The sequence below is a fragment of the Ranitomeya variabilis genome, chromosome 8, assembly GCF_051348905.1.
Source record: "Ranitomeya variabilis isolate aRanVar5 chromosome 8, aRanVar5.hap1, whole genome shotgun sequence".
Taxonomy (NCBI): Eukaryota; Metazoa; Chordata; class Amphibia; order Anura; family Dendrobatidae; genus Ranitomeya; species Ranitomeya variabilis.
Genome location: NC_135239.1, coordinates 32220169 through 32242221, shown reverse-complemented (window position 1 = coordinate 32242221; position 22053 = coordinate 32220169). Strand labels below are relative to the sequence as shown.

Sequence of the window (22053 nt, the reverse complement as noted above, 5' to 3'; positions counted from 1 at the left end):
CTGTCCTTAAACTCAGTTGTCAAATTGCAATGCTTCATTTGCCCTGCAGGGGTGCTGTAGTGATATTGAACACTTGCTTCCATTTTAGGTTCCAGCAGTGACTGCTTTTAAATTTTAGCTTGGATTGTTTTTTGGGGTGATTAGCATAATAAGAGGTTATTTTAGTTCTTTGATACATGTGGCCGATTGATTTAAATTGTGATGTATTCTTTCTTTTCTCAGCATAAAGAAACTTTCTCAACACAAAAAATTCATAATTATTCCACATTTCCCATTTTCGCTTTTTGTAATCAGTCATGTTGAGATCCTCAATAACTTGTTATTTTTTATGAGTTTTCTAGAAAAAAAAATGCATCTAGTTTTAATGAGTAAATTTAATTGACATACTTTTAGAGGAGGAATAATTAAGCTGGGGTTTTGATTTAGTGTGTTCTGCTGTAAAGTGTTTTTCCATATTCTGCCATAATCGCTCAATTTCTACAGTTCAATCCATTTTCTCACTTCATTGATTTCCCAAATAATGTCACCTCCTTTGCTCAGACATTCACTACAGCCAATTTCAAAACTTTTTGCCTATAAGAACAAAAAACTTCAACTAATTAGTTGATTTTGTTGCTAGTCCTGTCATAACAACCTACGGTTGGTGATGGGCGAAACTGAATAGTAAAGGTCGGGGTCTGCACCAGGAAGGAAGTCCAGGTTACTGTTCGGGTTCGGCGCCCCGAATATTGGGTGTTTCCCAGGCTGACATCTGCATGACAGCACAAGAAACACCAGGAGCTCTGTCCGGTTCTTAATTACCATCGGTCAGAGAGCTGTGGTTCATCTGACAGCCAGCAGCTGTGACTGGCGGTAAAAAGTTTACCTCCTGTCACAGAGGCGTCGGATGATGAGAAAGTGCTGTTCTGATGTACTAATCTATAAATAAATAATGAAAAAAAATTACATGGGGTCTTTCTATTTTTGATAACCAGCACTGCAAAAATGATAGCTGCGGGCTGCAACACTCAGCTGTCAACTTTATCATAGCTCGTTATCAAGAATAGACGGGTCCCTATGCGGTTTTTTAAATTATTTAAATAAATAATAAAAAAAAAACAGTGTGGGGTCCCTCCTATTTTTGACAACCAGTCAAGTTAAAGCAGACAGCTTTGGGCTGGTATTCTCAGGCTGGTAAGGGGCCATGGATAATGGCCCCACCTGCCTAAAAATAGCATTACTATCTGCTGGGCTTGATGTCACCTGAAAATACAAAGGTGGCATCAACCCTACAAACATGAACCCAATTTGCCACCGCCAAAGGGAAAGTGGGAAGAGCCTGGCAAAACACCACAATTGGCACATCTAATAGATACGCATTTTCTGGGGTGGCTGCATGCTGCGATTTTTAGGCTCGGGGGGCCAATATCCATTGCTCCTTACCAGCCTGAGCATACCAGCCCCCAGCTGTCTGCTTTACCTTGGCTGGTTGTTAAAAATGGGGGGAACCCCATTCCGTTACTTTAAATTATTTATTTTAATAATTTTAAAAAACAGTATGGGGACCGCAATATTCTTGATAACCAGACATGTAAAAGCTGACAGCTGATTGTTGCAGCCTGCAGCTGTCAGTTTTGCCATGCTGGTTATCAAAAATAAAAGACCTTGTGTCATTTTTTTATTATTAATTTATTTATAGCACAGGCGACAGCTGATGAGTACTCCCATTAGCCGCGCCTGCTCTCACTGATATTAGCAGCAGCTGGCATAGGCTGATGGGAGTAGTACTCTCTCATCAGCCAACGCCTCTGTGACTGGAGGTAAACTTTTTACCGCCAGTCACAGCTGCTGGCTCACACTGTCATCTGACAGTGTGGGAACCTCTGTTCTCTGATCACCAGTAATAATCTTACCACCTTTCAGAGGCAGTGTTTGGTGCGCTGTCATGCAAACAATGGATGTTCAGGCCCCCATTCATCCGAATGGGGTCTGGGTTCGGATAATTTTCTTTAATCCGAACCAAACATTTTAAAAAAATGTTCGGCCAAACTCCACGGACCCACACATCCGGGGGTTTGCCCATCACTACCTACGGAATATTGCAGTGGTGCCACATATAAAGCTGCACATGTGTACAGGCCAGTGGATGTGTAGAACAAAAAAATTTGGTGTCTGCATGTAATGAATGGGAGATTCGATAAACCATCTATGGTACATACAGTCAACTCGGGGATTTATAGAGTATCTATCATTTATTTAAAAGATGATAGGAACTACCGTACTTAACATTTCCTGCAGATCAGTGGCGGTTCGGATTCTGAGACCCCCTACTGATCGCTTAAACAGCTGCTCAGAAAAATGCACCTAGTTAGAATTCAAGAAAAAGACCAAATGAGTATATACCCTGTAGTAAGTAAAAAAGTAAATAGTAATAGTATTTGGAGATAACATAGGGTACTTAGTTACAAATATGTTGACCAAAAAAAGCATAAAAGCCATTTCACGACGACAAAGTATATCCAATTGGGATGTTCATAACCAGTCTCTAGTATTAAAACCTGACCTTGTGTCAGCCGACCTCAATATAGAGCAGGACAGGAGCCTCACGGTATAAACACCTGCACATCGGGAAGCCATATACAGCTCTGGCAAAAATTAAGAGACCACTGCAAAATGTTAATTTTTTCTGATTTTTCTCTTTATAGGTATATTTTTGAGTAAAATGTAAATTGTTCATTTATTCTATAAACTTCTGACAACATGTCTCCGAATTTCCAAGCAACAAATTTTGTATATTTTTTTCTGACAAAGAAAAATGGTAAAAATTAAAAAAAAAAAACAGTGCTTTCAGACCTCAAATAATGCAAAGAAAACAAGTTCATAATCATTTAGAAACTACAATACTAATGTTTTAACTCAAGAAGAGTTCAGAAATCAATATTTTGTGGAATAACCATGATTTTTAATCACAGCTTTCATTCATCTTAGCATGCTTTCCACCCATCTATGAGGCCATACACCACCATGAGTAATAGTTTAGTTAGGAGCTGAGCACTTCTTTCTAACAAGATATGCATTTCAAAGCAGATTTTTAGGCGATCGGTGGGGGTATCAGGACATAGACCCTTATCAAACTGCACAAAATATTAAGTAGTACATATCATTAAAACAAAAAAATAGAGCTACTCTTTAGAGGAAATCTATCAGCCCTTTTTTAAATCTGATAACAGTGTGATAGAAATATATATATCATGTAGATCTCACTTGCATGTGTACTCCTCTATAATCATATATACTCATATGCTCACAGCTAATATATACATTATAATCAATGGTTTAAAATGGCTGACATGAACTGATATAGGCCAGACAGATTGTATGGGGTTTTCCATCCCAAAAGCGGAACAACAGTGTCAGATGTATTAACTGCTGATCAAATGTCTCAACTTTGTCCTACATGCAGAGAGCTACACTTTAGTTGCTTGGTCAGCAGTCATATGAGCATTAATCACAATATTCCATATATGTTTAGATAACCAATGACAGAGGAGCTAGATAATATGGTAATTAACTAACCACCCCTAACAACCCCTAACCACTCCTTTCTATATGCTATCATAAAAACTATGTATGTACAATAAAGTATCAGTATTGAAGGAATGTTATTGACACAACATGGTGTGCAGTCTCATTCCTTGAGCGCTCAAAATACTCAGTCTTATTGGGAGCGGCCGCAGCACACACATAGGGATAAATTTATCCAACCCAAAAATTTCCATAACAACAGCATGATATAGGGGCAGAGACCCGGATTCCAAAGATGTGTCACTTGCTAAGCATAGTGCTATAGTTTGTTGTTGGTGGGATACACTCGGCTCAGCATTCTGAGCACTGCTACATCTACAGCAAAGAAAACAGAGATTTTATCAATAACAAAAGATTGACTGTCACATCCAAACAAAAAACTGGTGTGTACAGGTGCAAACTAAGAAACTAATAGTAGCCATCTCTATGCTTAACGAACAAATAAAGTTGCATTCTGTAACGCTATAGTATGTAAACATAAAATATATGAAATATAAATAGCATTACTGCTCTAGATAATAGGAATAAATGGAGAATGCTTAGCGCATAGTTTGGCCAATTCATGCGTGTCCAGCAGCCAACAACAAGGTGTTTCCTGTTGCTGGGGACCTAATGTGAATCCTCTCCTAAGCTGAAAAAAAGGTGCTGCAATTAAAACCGCTATGGGCTGATGGGTGGAGTGTCCATGATGGCACATATCTTTGTTCTGTAAAATTACATGTACCAATAATCCAACTACTTGGCTTAAAATTTCAATTCAAATAAGACATTTATATTTCTGACATTATTTTAGTGTCTTTTTTTGTATCCTCTGGACATTAGATTGTATGTTTGCATGGATCTACTATGGGTACTTTGTTTTTTTTTCTATATGCCAAGACATACCTGTAAGGTAATTGCCTTATTATGAATCTTTTAATATAACCTCAAAATTGTTGTAGATTAGTGATAGTCAGGGTCCAGAGATCCCCCAATAATCACTAAAACCACAGGGCAGAAGTGTTGAACGAGTATATGAACCCTCATACTGCTGTGTAAATACTCCCCAAATTGTTTTTGAGACCATATACTGCTGTGTTCATGCTCATGCATGATCTGAGTGGTTCTGTCTTCTGGGTTGTACAACCATCTGGCGTCTTAGGACTGTGACCCTTATTTTTGAGGGGCTTTAATATATAGAGAAAAAATATAAAAATGTTAGTTACATTTAGAATTGTACATTCATTTACTGTAAAACCAGTAATAGATGCAACCAAGGATGAACAGTCTTAGGCCGGTGTCACACTTGTGAGTGCAATGCATGAAACTTGAGCGAGTCTCTTGCATCAGTACCCAGCACTGCCGCCGGCACTCGGGACCTTGAGTGTGCGGCAGCATGTATTTTCTGCTGCCAGGAATTGATGCGAGAGACTCGCATTGCACTCGCAAGTGTGACCCCGGCTTTAAATAGAGACTCTATAGCTTCTAGAGCTGACTGGAGCTGGAAGTATCCAGAAGACCAAAAAGAATCAGGACAGACTTGAGGAATGGGGGATCAGGCAATAGGACTAGGAGGAGCTCTGTATTGTCAGGAGGAGCTCTGTATTGTCCAGAGGAGCACTGTTGGACCATTAGGAGCACTGTAGGACTAGGAGGAGATCTGTATTGTCAGGGGGAGCATTGTTGGATCAGGAGGAGTATTATAGGACAAGGAGGAGCACTGGATGACAACAGGAGCTCTGTAGGACAGGAGGAGCACTGTTGGATCAGGAGGAGCATTATAGGACAAGGAGGAGCACTGTTGGATCAGGAGGAGCATTATAGGACAAGGAGGAGCACTGTTGGATCAGGAGGAGCTCTGTAGGACAGGAGGAGAAATGTAGGGCTTATAGGAGCACTGGAGGACTAGGAGCAGAGCACTAGGAGGAGCACTGTATGACGAGGAGGAACAGAGCACTGAAGGACTAGGAAAAGCACTGTAGGACTAGGTGGAATACTGTAGGACAGGAGGAAGCATTGTAATAACAGGAGGAAGCACTGTAGGACAGGAGGAAGCACTGTAGCACAGGAGGCGAACTGCAGGACTATGAGGGGCACTGTAGGACTAGTAGGATCATTGAAATGCTGAAATATTATTCAGCCTATTTCCAATTATGCCATCAAGTAGCTCTGGTCACCATGGGAATATGATGTAGCAGAAGGAAGTCATCTAGAAAGTGGACTCACCACTGATTCAAAGATGGGGCCGACATCATTAGGATAGTAGTATAAAAACTGATATGTGCAAAAAAAATCCATCTTTCTTCCTGAAAAAAACCCACTTATTTTTGTTCTAAATATGTATCCAGCCATATTTCGTGCTGGTATAAAGAGCCAGAGGACGTGTGTATGGCTCCCAAATTGACTTGAACTCACGATAAGCGTTTACTGTAGCCGGCTCCTGCCTTTGTTTCCAGCTGTTTAATGAGCAGGATCAATATTACAGAGCATTTTATATTTCTTTCATTACTGTAAACCCTCTCATAAAAACAGAAGAAATTGCTGCTGTGCCGTTAACAAGACACAGGTGCTACCGATTAACTGATCAGCGGGCCGCCGCCGCCGCTTGTCCTGCAGGTAACATCACCCAGTGTTCCACGATTGTGCAGGAATAGTCCGCCACAAGACCCTGAAGCAGCAGGGATCCCTGATATCTGTACACACGTAATAAGTAGCTGCATGCTCACTTATCTGTACCTCCACAGTCTATTTTATTAGAAAAGTCTATTATAACTTCCATTGGTAATATAGTTACTGTATATTGTGAAATTGTTTTCCTGGGACCTCGCGGGTCATAATGATTTATATTGATTGTATAGAAAGCCATTTGTATATATTTTTTTAACAATGCAATGCAAATGTGTTTTTTCTTGTGCAAGGAAAAAATGGGGACTCAGGGTCTAACAATACTAGCAGAGGCTCAAAGGGTCATCCTGGGTTTTAATCTGGCCATTTCCAGTGTCTCCCTGGGGTTGACGTGTTCTCCGCACGCGTGCCTCACTGTACTGGGTGCAGAGGTTGCAATCCCAATCATGCCGTAGAGCGTAGGGGAGCCCAAAGGGTCTCTGTGGCCCATATGAAAAAGCGCTATATAGAAACAGGAAGTCTCTTTTTCCTGCATGAGTCAGCATTAGAACTACAATTCAAAATCACTGCAGTGTCAATGGCCACCCAGCTGTACCCCATCTTCAACTCTTTACCCAGCTCCTCTGCTCCTTCTCCCTACCAAGGACTTTTCAGTGGTGTAGGATTGTAGTTCTAATGATGACTCATGCAGGGAAAAGAAACTTCCTCCATATACATAGAGCTGAGAAGGATTCAGCTAGTCAGCTTCTAATCATGTGATATCATAGACTTAAAGGAAAAGAGAAAAATTAGCTGGTTAGAAAGGCAAAATGAGCAATTGTAAGTACACAATCCTATATAATGTGATGACTGCGGTATATTAAGAGGATAAAAACTTTGGTGACAGGAGTTTTTCTTTCGGGAAATCAGTGCCCTATGCAATGATGTGCTGTTGATGTGGTGGAGAACTTGTACCTGTACACAAAATCCAATCTGAAGACGCAGAGAAGCAGTGTAAAATACTAATGATTAGCTGAGATAAAGTCAGTCCTCAAAAATATAGCTTCACGGATCAATGAGTAAAACACTATAAGACCACATATATGTTTGACATGCCCTTGCGCTGTTCAATTTTTTATCGGACAGCACTGGAACCCATAGAGTAGGACGGATGTTAAGATCATGGATCCAACAGTGAGATTCGGGGAATATCCAATTTTGCCAATCAGACTCGACCATTAAAGTCTATGGGGATCTGTAAAAAACATAGAACGCGGAACACACATTTTGCACTTCAGAGTTCCATCCGAGTTTCATCCATTTTGAACTCAACCATTGATAAGAGTCAATGTTTTTTAAAACAAGTTCAGACAATTTATCTGCTTCAGAGGAAAAAATGGACAAGAAAAAAAATGGAAGCAATTAGGATGACACCTGAGAAAAAATTCGGCCTGCTTCTCTGGAATCTTAACACCTACACAGATGTATAAACGTAGCCTAAAGCCAACCAATGGCAGATGTGCCTAACCCAAATATACCTGCTTGGGGTATATATTTATAGGGTATATATTTTCTACCATTGAAAAAGCCCCATTCTGATGAAAGTAAAAATGTTAGACATTTCTGTAACATACAGTGGGAACGGAAGGTATTCAGGCCCCTTTAAATTTTTCACTCTTTGCTTCATTGCAGCCATTTAGTAAATTCAAAAAAGTTCATTTTTTCTCATTAATGTACACTCTGCACCCCATCTTGACTGAAAAAAAAACAGAAATGTGGAAATTTTTGCAAATTTAATAAAAAAGAAAAACTGAAAATCACATGGTCATAAGTATTCAGACTAGTGATGAGCGAGTGTACTCGTTGCTAGGGTTTTCCAGAGCACGCTCGAGTGGTCGCCGAGTATTTGTGACTGCTCGGAGATTTAGTTTTCTTCGCCTCAGCTGCATGATTTACAGCTACTAGCCAGCTTGATTACATGTGGGGATTCCCTAGCAACCAGGCAACCCCCACATGTACTCAGCCTCACTATCATCTGTAAATCATGCAGCTGCGTCAACAAAAACTAAATCTCCGAGCAGTCACAAATACTCGGAGACCACCCGAGCGTACTCGGGAAAACCCCAGCAACGAGTATATTCGCTCATCACTAGTTCTGACCCTTTGCTCAGACACTCACATTTAAGTCACGTGCTGTCCATTTCCTTGTGATCCTCATTGAGATGGTTCTACTCCTTCATTGGAGTCCAGCTGTGTGTAATCAACCTGATAGGACTTGATTTGGAAAGGCACACACCTGTCTATATAAGACCTCACAGCTCACAGTGCATGTCAGACCAAATGGGAATCATGAGGTCAAAGGAACTGGCCTAGGAGCTCAGAGACAGAATTGTGGCAAGGCACAGATCAGACCAAGGTTACAACAGAATTTCTGCAGTGCTCAAGGTTCCTAAGAGCACAGTGGCCTCCATAATCCTTAAATGGAAGAAGTTTGGGACCATCAGAAGTCTTCCTGGACTTGGCCGTCCTGCCAAACTGAGCAATCGTGGTAGAAGAGCCTTGGTGAGAGACGTAAAGAAGAACCTCAAGATCACTGTGGCTGAGCTCCAGAGATGCAGTAGGGAGATGGAAGAAAGTTCCACAAAGTCAACTATCACTGCAGTCCTCCACCAGTCGGGCCTTTATGGCAGAGTTGCCAGATGGAAGCCTCTCCTCAGTGCAAGACATATGAAAGCCGCATAGAGTTTGCTAAAAAACACTTGAAGGACTCCCAAACTATGAGAAATAAGGATCTCTGGTCTGATGAGAAGAAGATAGACCGTTTTGGTGATAATTCTAAGCGGTATGTGTGGAGAAAACCAGGCACTGCTCATAACCTGCCCAATACAATCCCCACAGTGAAACATGGTGGTGGCAGCATCATGCTATGGGGGCGTCTTTCAGCTGCAGGAACAGGATGACTGGTTGTCATTGAAGGAAACATGAATGCGGCCAAGTACTGAGATATCTTGCTTTGTGCAAACAGAAAAAAAAAATAAAAAAAGAGCATGAACCGCACATCCCAAAATCATACGTTGATCTAAAGCCGCTAGGCAAAAATTAATATACTGAACATGAGGTTTTCAGTTTAACATTCTGATCAGACTGTATGAAGCCCACTGCCACTTCACAGCAAACCTCGTAGTGGGTCCTAACGCCCTAACGGAGCGGAGCCGTGTGGCGACCACCGCCGCAGCGGCCATGCACCAGCAGGGCGGACGGCCTGCTGCCCCACAGCACCCATGCTGCGAGACTGAGCCCCCATGACTCCAGACCGCGCCGCCCCACCAGCACAAAGCCACAGCAACAATGGCCGCCACACAGCACCAGCACCAAAATGAAAGGAGCATTTAAACTCACCTTCCTCCAGCTCTTCAGTGAGAGCCAAGATGGGCTAGACCCCTTACTTTGCAGTCTCCTGCTAATTAAAATCACCTGTGCCTTTTTTTTCTTTTTTTTCTTTTTGCACAGAGATATCTTGGATGAAAACCTCTTCCAGAGTGCTCTGGACCTCAGACTTAGCTGAAGGTTCACCTTCTAACAAGAAAATGACCCTAAGCACACAGCTAAAAATAACAAAGGAGAGGCTTCAGAACAACTCTGTGACCATTCTTGATTGGCCCAGCCAGAGCCCTGACCTAAACCCAACTGAGAATCTCTGGAGAGACCTGAATATGGCTGTCCACCAACGTTCACCATCCAACCTGACGGAACTGGAGAGGATCTGCAAGGAAGAATGGCAGAGGATCCCCAAATCCAGGGGTGAAGAACTTGTTGCATCATTCCCAAGAAGACTCATGGCTGTACTAACTCAAAAGGTGCTTCTACCCAATACTGAGCAAAGGGGCTGAAGACTTATGACCATGTGATATTTCAGTTTTTCTTTTTTAATAGATTTGCAAATATTTCTACATTTCTGTTTTTTTCAGTCCAGATGGGGAGCAGAGTGCACATTAATGAGGAAAAAATGAACTTGTTTGAATTAACCAAATGGCTGCAATAAAACAAAGAGTGAAAAATGTAAGGGGTCTGACTATACCTGTACCCACTGTATCTACGCCAGAGTATGTTAACAATATTTATTTTTTATACCGGGATTTTTCTGGCTCAAAAATCCGTGCCAAAAAATGCTAAAAAAAACCCCTTCATTTTTGGTGATTTTTTTTTTATTCTTGTTTGGAGTGGTTTTTTTATATTTGAATTGATTCAGAATTTAAATTGAATCTGCCAGCAGGTTTTTGTTGTGTAATCTGAAAGCAACTTGAGGTAGGGGCAGATACCCTGATTCCAGTGATGGGTCACTTACTGGGCTGTCTGTTATAGTTTTCAGTATTTTATCAGCAGGAGATTATTATTACAGGACTAGTTGTCTTGTGCCAAGTAGTCCAGCCACGGCAACACTGCTGATTAGCAGCTTCCTGTCAATGTGCAGCGCCCCAGAGTTCTGGTCGTTGCAGTGCTGTGGCTTCGCCGCTAAGGGGAGCCATGGTACGTTCGAAGGCACTGAAGGAGTTCCTCCAATCAGGTATCACAGACACCAATATGTTTCACAGCAGGGCCTCCGGGGGGAGCTAAGGGTGCTATTCATTAGGCCACTCCCCACCATAGTGGGTAAACTGGGGGTCAGGCAGGAAGTTAGACAGAACGCTGACGGGATTGAACGGAGCAACACCCTGTGGCAGGGGGTGTTGTGAAGGGAGAGACTGTAGGGTCTCTGCCAGGGGTGGGATCCTGGCAGAGGCTTGGCATTGAAAGAACGTAACGGGTCCGCGCAGGCTCCTGGAAGCGGCGGGACTCAAGAAAGGACTAGAAACGAGATAGATTGTGCTGAGTGAGAAACGAGATCAAGCAGAAGGAGAATACCAGCAGGGGTTGTGCTGAAAGAGGCAGCACCCTGCTGAGGCGCAATACCGGTGGCCGGAACGCCGAGGGAGTGGATTAGAATACAGCTTCAAGCCATACTCCAAACAGCGGCAGGACAGTCGGTCTCAGGCGGGCTGTCTACCACATATCACCTATGAAGTCTTGGGGGGCAATTGCGGGAGAGGGGCGACTCTAGGGTCCCGGAAGAACTCCAGGCCTACCTGACAAACGGGTGCCATTCCAACCTGAATACAGGGAAGGGGTGGATTACAGAGGAACATCAAATCGAGTTGTGAGGGAACTTAAGAAACAGACACAACCGTTGTGGGGTTACTTTCCGTGAGCACAGCAGGGAAGGACTGCAACACATAGCGCTAGAAGGAAGGCACAGATTTCCACCTGAGAGGAGAACTCTGGAGGTGCCATTGGACCGGCCAGACTTGCGTAGCCTGGTGAACCGTGTTCCGGACTGAGGACTCAGAGATCTCCAGTAAAGAGGTAAAGAGACTGCAACCTGGTGTCCTCGTTATTTACCGCGACTTACACCCCACAACCGCACCGCTCCATCGCTACCATTACTACCACCTATTACACCGGACGTCCCCCACTGACGGACAGGGCCACGGACCGGGTCTAGCCACCGTGACAACCCCAGGACTGAGATCCCAGAGGCCCGGCTCCGGGTACCCCTCGGCCCTGCGGCGGTGTGGGGGCGCTCCAACTTGGCGTCACGAACAGGATCTACTTAAGCCTGAAGAATCAGGTCATGTGTGCCTAGAGACTGTGATTTGTTGTGCTTGGACTGTACTTTATTGCAAGACTGTGTGCTGTGCCATTTGCCGCCAAAATCCGCCGCCATTGCAGCGCTGAGGAGAGCGCAGGAAGAGAAGAGGGGCGTGGAGTGGGCGTAGACGAGCTGGAGAGCGCGAACAGTAATGGCCGCCCAGTCTAAGTATTTCTGTGTCCTGAGGACGTGCCCGTCAACAGCTGAGGTACGCCTCCTGATCTTGGTCGGAGGGTGGAGACCATGGGGACGGGGCCGCCCACGGAAGAGACCGCGGGAAGGAGACGCGGGAAAAGAGCAAGAAATGGCGGCACCAGAAGCACCACGCGGAGCTGAGTCGGCTCAGTCTGAGGCCGCGGCGTCCGAGATAGGCTCCGAGGCACCGCTGCTGGGAGGTCTGACCCTTACCGAGTCCCTGATGGGCCGACCTCCGACGCCGTTATCGGAGGAACGTGTGGCTGCGGCCGAGGCCCGCCAGCTGACCCGCCGACTGAGGGCCGATGCCCGCGTGCTCACCCGGGTGGGCCAACCCACCGAGATTAAGCTGTCTCCCATTGCTCCTTACCCGGGCCCGGCTGAAAGCACCCTACCTGCACCGGGTCTGAAGATCATGCCGGATGCGGAGCACTTACGGCGCCTTATGGCAGAGTGGCGGAGCCGGCCCCAGCCTGCAGAACAAGTGGACTTGGTTAGTGTCCCCGAGATTCCGCCCTCACACTGGGGTGTTGTGGTGGCCTTCCATCCCCAGCAAGGGAGAGGGGTCATACAGGAGATCGGGGAGCCGATCCAGGTCCGGGTGGACCGAGAAGAGGTGGAACCTTCTGGCAGGCGGTTTGATTGTAACCTGAAGCTGGGGGACGCCGTCACCTATACGAGGTGGAGAAAGAACACCAGTGAGACGGGCTGGTTTGCCCGGGGGGTCCAACGATGTGTCGCCCTCCAGGCTGCTGCTGGGACACCAGAAGAGGATAGTCCTGGAGGAAAGGCAGCGGGACCTGACCCCGCGGAACCAGGGGAAGTTCGACCTCACCGCGCCCCGGAGAGGCGGGTACGCCTACCGACGAGAAGGACCTCCCGGAGAGGGATTCTATCTTTACTGGAGCCAGGACGGCGTCCTGGCTCACCGGACCGATCTGTGAGTCTGGTGAAGCCAGGAAGAAGGTCACCTCCCGTAGAACCTCAGTAAGATATAGCTTTCAATGTTTATGAAAATGTACATAGTTGCTACTTTATTGTTTTAATTGTTCCTGTTGCTGCTAAACCTGTCCAGGGTTAATGGATCCCTTTGTTGACCCGGGATCCCCTTTGTTTGTTTTTTTTTTTCTTGAAGTTTTTGCACAAAAGTTACACAAACTGCAGAGATCATGGACTGTGCATGATTCGAACTTCTTTTGTAAATAGTTTGCACCTTCTTAAAGGTGCTCCCTACTGGTTTTAGCCAAAGACACTTTGCGAAGATATTTGCCCTATTGGTTTGAGCCAAAGACACTTTGTGAAGATACCTTTCCTACCGGTTCTAGTTAAAGACACTTTGCGAAGATACCATACCGGAACCTTTGCGTGGGCTGGTAGGCTGAGAAGACGAGCTACCTCGGAAAGACTTGGTCCCCTCTTAAAGGGGATGTGAGAAACTGAACTTGAGAGATACTGTTGCAGAACAGTAATGCCATAATGATGCCTTGAAAAAGAAATGTAACTGTTTTACATGCTAAGTTATATGTGTTGAATTTGTTGAAATGTGAAATCTAAATAATGTTTTGCAGAAAGAAAAGATGCAGAGAGCCCGTAGGGGTAGATGTAGAGGTCTGCATAGTTGAAAGTAAAAGAAGTAATGATGAAGGTGAGGATAGAAGGTCAACCCTGCGTCCCCATTGAAAGTTACTTTGTTACTAAGGACAGAGAGTGAACCCGTAGGGGTTAGAGAGTGAGTCCTTAAAGGAGCCGAGTAGAGCGGGCTCAGAGTTCTTTAAATGAAAGGAATGTTATGTCTATACTATGTATAGTAGCGAAAGGCAGTAAGCCCTGGCTGAACGGGGCGGTCCTGTAAAAGAAAGGAGAGGCAGTAGGTCTGGTGCCATAGGGACAGGCGGTCCTGCAGGTTCAAAGTAGGAGAATGTGAAGTTACCTTACCCTGTAATGTGATTATAGGAAGGCCTTTGGTAAACTAAGAGTGTATGTTTCTTAAAGGCAATGTTAATTTATTGTTCCAGAATTTGCACTAAGTAGAATACCCGGTTGGGTAACAGGAGTTATGCATAGCCTGTAATTTATAATGTTGACCATGTTTGTAACGTTAAAAGTGTCCTCACCTCCCATAAAGGGAAGCTTGTTCAAGTATACTTATCGTTTTGCACTCAACAAAATTGTATGTCTTTTTGCTAATCTGTATTGTTGTTTTTCTTCCCAGTCCCGGAGTACTGTGTTTAACCAGGGGGGAGTGCAGCGCCCCAGAGTTCTGGTCGTTGCAGTGCTGTGGCTTCGCCGCTAAGGGGAGCCATGGTACGTTCGAAGGCACTGAAGGAGTTCCTCCAATCAGGTATCACAGACACCAATATGTTTCACAGCAGGGCCTCCGGGGGGAGCTAAGGGTGCTATTCATTAGGCCACTCCCCACCATAGTGGGTAAACTGGGGGTCAGGCAGGAAGTTAGAAGAGAACGCTGACAGGATTGAACGGAGCAACACCCTGTGGCAGGGGGTGTTGTGAAGGGAGAGACTGTAGGGTCTCTGCCAGGGGTGGGATCCTGGCAGAGGCTTGGCATTGAAAGAACGTAACGGGTCCGCGCAGGCTCCTGGAAGCGGCGGGACTCAAGAAAGGACTAGAAGCGAGATAGATTGTGCTGAGTGAGAAACGAGATCAAGCAGAAGGAGAATACCAGCAGGGGTTGTGCTGAAAGAGGCAGCACCCTGCTGAGGCTCAATACCGGTGGCCGGAACGCCGAGGGAGTGGATTAGAATACAGCTTCAAGCCATACTCCAAACAGCGGCAGGACAGTCGGTCTCAGGCGGGCTGTCTACCACATATCACCTATGAAGTCTTGGGGGGCAATTGCGGGAGAGGGGCGACTCTAGGGTCCCGGAAGAACTCCAGGCCTACCTGACAAACGGGTGCCATTCCAACCTGAATACAGGGAAGGGGTGGATTACAGAGGAACATCAAATCGAGTTGTGAGGGAACTTAAGAAACAGACACAACCGTTGTGGGGTTACTTTCCGTGAGCACAGCAGGGAAGGACTACAACACATAGCGCTAGAAGGAAGGCACAGATTTCCACCTGAGAGGAGAACTCTGGAGGTGCCATTGGACCGGCCGGACTTGCGTAGCCTGGTGAACCGTGTTCCGGACTGAGGACTCAGAGATCTCCAGTAAAGAGGTAAAGAGACTGCAACCTGGTGTCCTCGTTATTTACCGCGACTTACACCCCACAACCGCACCGCTCCATCGCTACCATTACTACCACCTATTACACCGGACGTCCCCCACTGACGGACAGGGCCACGGACCGGGTCTAGCCACCGTGACAACCCCAGGACTGAGATCCCAGAGGCCCGGCTCCGGGTACCCCTCGGCCCTGCGGCGGTGTGGGGGCGCTCCAAATGCATAGTGTACTCAGAAAGCGTCCAATCAGTGGTGTGGGCGGGGTTATACAGAGCTCACCATTTAGAGCACTGCTAGATCTGCAGCAGAGAAAATAGTGATTGTATCAAAACTGTAGCACGTAGCCCAGTAAGTGATACATTGCTGGAATCAGGGACTCAGTCACTACATCATGCCACTCTTAAATTACATAGCAAAAAACTGCTGAATAATTCCCATTAAATATGGATTGCTTATTTTTGCAAGCAGAAATACCTGTATAATTGATAAGTTGCTTCTTTTCCTACGTGCTTATACCATGTGCCCTATAGGTGTTTTTCTCATTGAAATGAATAGGAATCCTAATTCTATTTGCACAGCCTACCTTAAAAGTACTTGAGATGCAAAACACGAATTCCAAATTGCCGAAGTTTGTGTGATGTAATTAACTTTCCCCGGCCTCCCGCGCGTACTTAAAGGAAAGGGCACAGTAGTTTGAGTTTCCTGTCCTGACTTTTGGACTCGATGATAAAAGGAATGTGCGGGATTCTTGTTTCTTCCGTGATCATTTTATGGCTGATCCAAAAAGCAATTACCGGACTAAATTTAGCCTGATGTGAAAACACAGCAGAGAAAGTCAGTTGTGAGCAAATCTGATGATGCATACACTCCTAATGCTTTCTCGCAGCATGCTGAACACCTGCTCTGCAGATGTTCCCTTAATAAACCAAAGTCCATTTAAAGGAGCTTCCTTTCTGACTCTGGAAACAAATGGGTTTTCACCCCCCAAAAAACGAAACTTTTGCTCATCTGTCACACACAGCTCCTACAGATCTGTACTAGTCCATGTGCTGCCATATAGCGCCTCTACGTGGCACCATATTAAGCTTTTAGAGTAGAACTTCTCAGCAATAAGACATCATTTAATTTCCATATGTCTCGTTATGAAATTAGAGGCATATAAAGGTACATTACAACCCCATTGACTTCTATGGGTGCGGCATTACAGCCCCATACAAACTCCAAGGATACAGCCATGTACCTGACATTGGCCCATAGCAGACAGTCACCTACACTGTATGTCCTGTAAATAACAATACACAATAATATAATATTAATTATAGCAATTAAAGGACTGAAGACCTATTTTTTATTTTTTGTAAGTCCAAGATCGTGCTCTCCACCTAATTTTATAAAACTGTGATGGTGCCACCAAATAAGTGAACAAGGATGTGGTCTTTCATAGCCCACTCGCAAAGGAGAAGGGCCCCCAATAAACTTTTCCCCGTCCCGTAGGACCAAAAGGCCATAGTAAGTGTCAAGGATTGGTGGCCCACCATCACCAAAGCTGAGGGAGAGCCGGTCCTGCTTTGAGCATCCACCTGGACTACCACCCCAGAGGAGCTAGGATCAAAGTCTAAAGCTGCTCCTCCTTCCTGAAGGAGGGGAGGCATGGTGTATGCAGGGGGAGGAGAATCTGATGGGTGTTTCTGCTCTGCTCAATATGATTGGTGAGGTTGTCTGAATGTTACGACATTGAAGGTGTTGTCCACTAGTTCCCTAACCCCTTCTCAATCAGCATGTTTGCTGTCAGCAAAATAATAACACTTATACTAACCTCCGGTACAGGCGCCATTCCAGTGTTATCGGCACTCGCTCTCCGAAGGATCACAGCACATTGTTATATCATGCGATCCCTGTGCCCAGTCAGCGCTGGCTTCACTCTCTCTGCTTTTGGATGTATCAGACATCAAGAGAAAGTAAGCAACAAGGTGGAACAGTGCCGGAACCGTAGATGGGTATAAGTGTGTTACTGGAGGGCAAACATAGAGGTAGAGAAGGGTTTGTCGGAGTAGTGGACAACCCCTTTAATATCTCAGTCCTGGACAGCCTTTTTAATTCAAATGCAAAAAGAGGCAGAAGTAATGGCTTAGGCAAAGTTGAGGTTTGCCTGGAATCGCTAATGATTTTTAAAAAGTAATGAGAAAAGGATAAAAAGATACTGCGGTAGACGAAAAATTCAAAGTTTAATTTGAATTAAATAGTTTTAAAAACACATGGATTGCATTAAACTGCTATTTGTGCTGCACAGGTAATTCCCTAATGCCTGAAACATTTCCTTTCATCGAAAAAACATCTCGAAGATAACATTTGACTGCCAACTGAGGCTATAAATACGACCTATGATGGAGAGACAGTGCAACAGTCTGCGTACTCTGATGTATTCTGAACGGCCGCTATACAATAATCCATGATGACCACTACATGATCGGAGCCCATCACAGAGAATATTTTGGAATTTTCATGAAGACTTGTGTAAGAACCGAAATGGTGTTCCTGATATCAAACGTAACAGATATTTACTGATTTTTTTTCCTGAAGCCGAAAAGTTGGGATCTCATCATTTTGTACTATTTTCTGACCTTAAATAAGTAAAATTTTATTGGTATACTCTGCCGTTCTTACCATCTTACAACTCGTCAGGAATTTTTACCTTGTCGAAGAGACATTTAAAAGACATTTTAAAAGGTCACGGAAATATTGGTGTTACGTTTTTAAGGAAACCAGTCAAATTCAGCTTATTATGACCTGAATCTATTTTTGGGGGGATTCAAAAAAATATCTAATTAGTCTTTTCAAAGGTTAAGAAAGGTTGGAGATTGGCTACGAAGAAATTGTATATTCATTCCAATGGGCACTGTGTAATGCAATGTTTCTCCTTTGTTTCGCCTCTGGTGGAGCTGCAGAGATTAAACATTTTCTGGGAAATTCCTGTGTGGTTTATAGTTGATGAACATCTCAAACGTAAAAAAATGGTTTCTATCTTTCAATATTAATGTTAATTTCTGATGAGTTAATTTTCTGTATGTCTTTAACGTGGTTTAAGGCTTAGGACAATCTAATAGATCGTTGAAACGCGCGTTGGGGCGTTGGTGGCGACCTCTGGGAATCTGCAGGATGGGTAAGGTCTATGGAACCGGGATTGGCATTTAGTGTGCTATACTCTGACTTTAACCCCATTGTGGGATTTATGTAGTAAAAGACTACCCGGTCCAAAAACCCTTGCTGTGACATGCACTGTTAGCACTTTATTATGAAATATATGCAGATATCTATAGGGGCTGTCACCGTGTACTTTCAGTGGTTTCTTCTGTCTCCCTCGCTGTGTCTACTTTCTATGTATTGATTGATTGTTTCAATATTTTGTATATGACCTTTCTGTGGAATAAAATTTTTTATATATACTTTTTCAAATTGGACTTATACTCCGAGGGTTTTTCTCAGGTATATTCAATCTAATAGATCGCCTGACGGGTATTTAGCTGCTGGACCTTCAACAATTAGCAATAAGAAAAACTGGTTGTGCTCGATTTCCCTGCAGCGCCTTCACAGGAGAAATTGGGTATTACTCAATGATCCTATGCACACCTATATTTCTCAGTGGTTAGAGACTGCAAACAAACCATGTGTAGCCTATTCCTACATTCATACTCACTTTCATCAATCCAATACTTTTTGAAACATCGTGAATGTATCAGATACAAGACAGATGGAAGGCACTGTATGATCTGACTACAATGGGTTTTTTTGTAGTCTGTTACCATGGAGACACATAGGTCCTCATTGGGGCTGCATACACAAAAAAAATAATTGAAAGCTTAGATACATCAAAGAAATGAAGATAAGTTACATTTGAAGGTGGAGAAAGCCATTATATTTTAAGTATTTATTAGCAATAACCTTAACATTTAACCATCTGGAAATTTGTGAGCAAAATCATAAAAAAGTTCTCATTAGTTGTAAGACAACACATCTATTACAAGGGCAGAGGGACTAATAAGCGGCATACAGATGACCTGCCTGGGATTATAGTTCGAAGAAAGTTTGGAGTGCACAAAAATTAATGTTTTTTTTTTCCCTTCCTTTTAGAGAGTGATTTTCAACATTGTCAACTTTAGCAAAACAAAAAGCCTTTATAGAGATGGCATGTCTCCGGTGGTCAAGTCAACAAGTCGTCCTAATTGGTAAGAAAGGCATTTTTGTTTGACGATATGTGTGGGTTTTATGCTGTATTTTCAACAGTCTAATATGTTTTAGGTGACCAAAAACAGTGATGACGCCACTAACTTTCCACATCACATGCCAAGAAAAGCCACGACACTGCTGTGGAAGTAGTCATGCTTGAGGAAAGTACAGTTGTCCTATAATACTGTAGTGAAGACCTCAGCACCGAAGAAGTCTAGAGTAGTAAATGTTGCCGAAAATTTTATTTTGATCTGGCAACGAAGGAAAAGCAATTACCGTCCAATGTTTCGACCAACTGGTGGCTTTTTTTTATCAAGGACATCTGTGTGTGATAGTGCCGGGTATGGAGAGTATTGGAGCATTGACAAGGAGCTATATCTAGACCACATACTGCTCCTTACCGACACTCTAACACTTTCCATAACTGGAAGCATCCCATGCCGATGTTCTTGATAAAGACCCAACTGTTGGTCGAAACATTGGAAAGGATCTTTTTTTCTTTGTTGCCAGATCAGAATAAAATCTATTTTCAGTAAGATTTACAACTCTCGACCTCAACATCATGATGGCTTTGCTAACCATATCATTTAAAATGTCACAGTGTCAATTGCTTTTTTTTCTTCACATTCTTCACAAAATGGGAAAACATCAAATCTGATAGATTGTATTAAATATACCAATATAACAGTAGAAAGGAAACTTGGTTCATCACTGATCCAAATGTCTGTGCTGGTCAGGGTGCTCCCTGTCTTTGAGATGCAGTATTCATAGAAAAAGCACAACTCCAAACCTCTTTTTGCATTTCACTCATTTATAAGAGACCCCTTTATACAGCTCTGGCAAAAATGAAGAGACCACTGCAAAATGTTCAGTTTTTCTAATTTTTCTCTTTATAGGTATATTTGTGAGTAAAATGTAAATTGTTCATTTATTCTATAAACTTCTGACAACATGTCTCCGAATTTCCAAGCAATACATTTTGTATTCTTTTTCTGAAAAGGAGAAATGGTCAAAATAAAAAAAAAACAGTACTTTCAGACCTCAAATAATGCAAAGAAAACAAGTTCGTAATCATTTAGAAGCAACAATACTAATGTTTTAACTCAGGAAGAATTCAGAAATCAATATTTTGTGGAATAACCATGATTTTTAATCACAGCTTTCATGCGTCTTGGCATGCTTTCCCCCAGTCTTTCACACTGCTTCTGGCGCAAAAATTTAAGCAGTTCTTCTTTGTTTGATGGCTTGTGACTATCCATTATCCTCTTGATTACATTCCAGAGGTTTTCAATGGGGTTGAGATCCAATTCTTAAGGGGACGTGACACGGTGGCGACCCGGTCCGTGGCCCTGGGCGCCCATGTAAAAGGGAAATTGACTAAAGTTTGTGTTCGTGACGCCACCTGTGGTATTCGGTCAGTTGGGACCGACGCTGCTTAAAGGGGTCTCTGGGGTGATGTTAAGGCAGCTGAGATGGTATAACTTCCCACAGGTGAAGTATGTCCCCAGGGCTTCCCGGAGATGGTGAGTGGTGCAGTTAAGAACGAGGACACAGGTTTGCAGTCTTTTACCTGGTTTACTGAAGACTTCGGGCAGCCACAGTCCAGGGCACCAGATCCCAGGTACAGGCAGGGTCTGGCCGGCTTGGAAGCGAATTCAGAGTCCCTTTTACCAGGTGGAGTTAAAATACTTCCTCAAAGCGCGGTGGTGTTGTAGTCCCTTATTGCCTACGGCTTCTGATAAGGTCCTCACAGTTCTTCTCTCTGTCCTCCATAAAGGTGGGACACAAACCCGTATGACAGGTGACTCGAGCCTTTTTACAGGGTCTCTATCATGACCCGGGCTCTATGTGCCACTGTGCCTCCTGGGTATTAGGGCAGACAGGTGATATATAATCCAGCTGTCCTGCTGGTTTCCGCTGTAAGTCTTAAGAATCCCTCACAACCTCGGTCTTCCAGCTACCGGCAATCTGCACTCTCCAGGGAGATAGCTCACTCGCAGCTGTCCTCCCCAAATGTCACTCTCCTGTGCTTCGCTCTCCTGCACGCTCACTAAACAATATTGTTCCCTTTGTATTCTTTCTCTTTCTCCAGGAGCTGTAGCAACTCTGGCTACATGGCTCCTTCAGTCCTTCCGACATTCAATGTCTGACTGCTCTCTTCTCTGTCCTCTGACAGACTGACTTCCTTTCTCTCCAGCCCAGAATGAAGGGAATTTCCCCTTAATCTGGGTTCAGCAATGCCACCGTGATGACCAGGACCCTGGGACGTCACACATGCATCCCATGCAATCCTTTTAGACTCCGATGTACCGGCATAGTTTTTGAAGAAAAAGAGGCTTTCAGGAAAATCCGGTGGTATATTCCCTCAAGCGTCTTTTCTGATGTCTTCTTGGACGTCTTTTGTGCCACCTTTGTCGATGGTGTTAAGCTCCATATATACAATAGCAGAAGTGTCAGCAAGTCGTTTTGACATTACTGTGCATATGTTTATTTTCTTTGGACTTTTTTTAGCACTTTTTAGGTAGGTTGCAGGTGGAATTTTCCTGTAAAAAACGTTGACAGTGGCCCTAAGGCATCAAAGCCTGCTTACATACTCACACGCATGATGTTGTGCCAGG

The 22053-nt window shown here is 44.0% G+C and overlaps 1 protein-coding gene across 2 annotated transcripts in view; it reads left to right on the top strand.

The window, feature by feature from the left end:
- AGBL4 (AGBL carboxypeptidase 4) overlaps positions 1-22053 on the top strand; it is a 1613281-nt gene that overhangs the window by 646430 nt on the left and 944798 nt on the right. For both annotated transcript variants that reach the window (XM_077277379.1, XM_077277378.1), the window contains one exon: positions 19340-19434. In XM_077277379.1, the coding sequence (XP_077133494.1) occupies positions 19340-19434 (95 nt within the window). The remainder of the gene's footprint in view (positions 1-19339; positions 19435-22053) is intronic.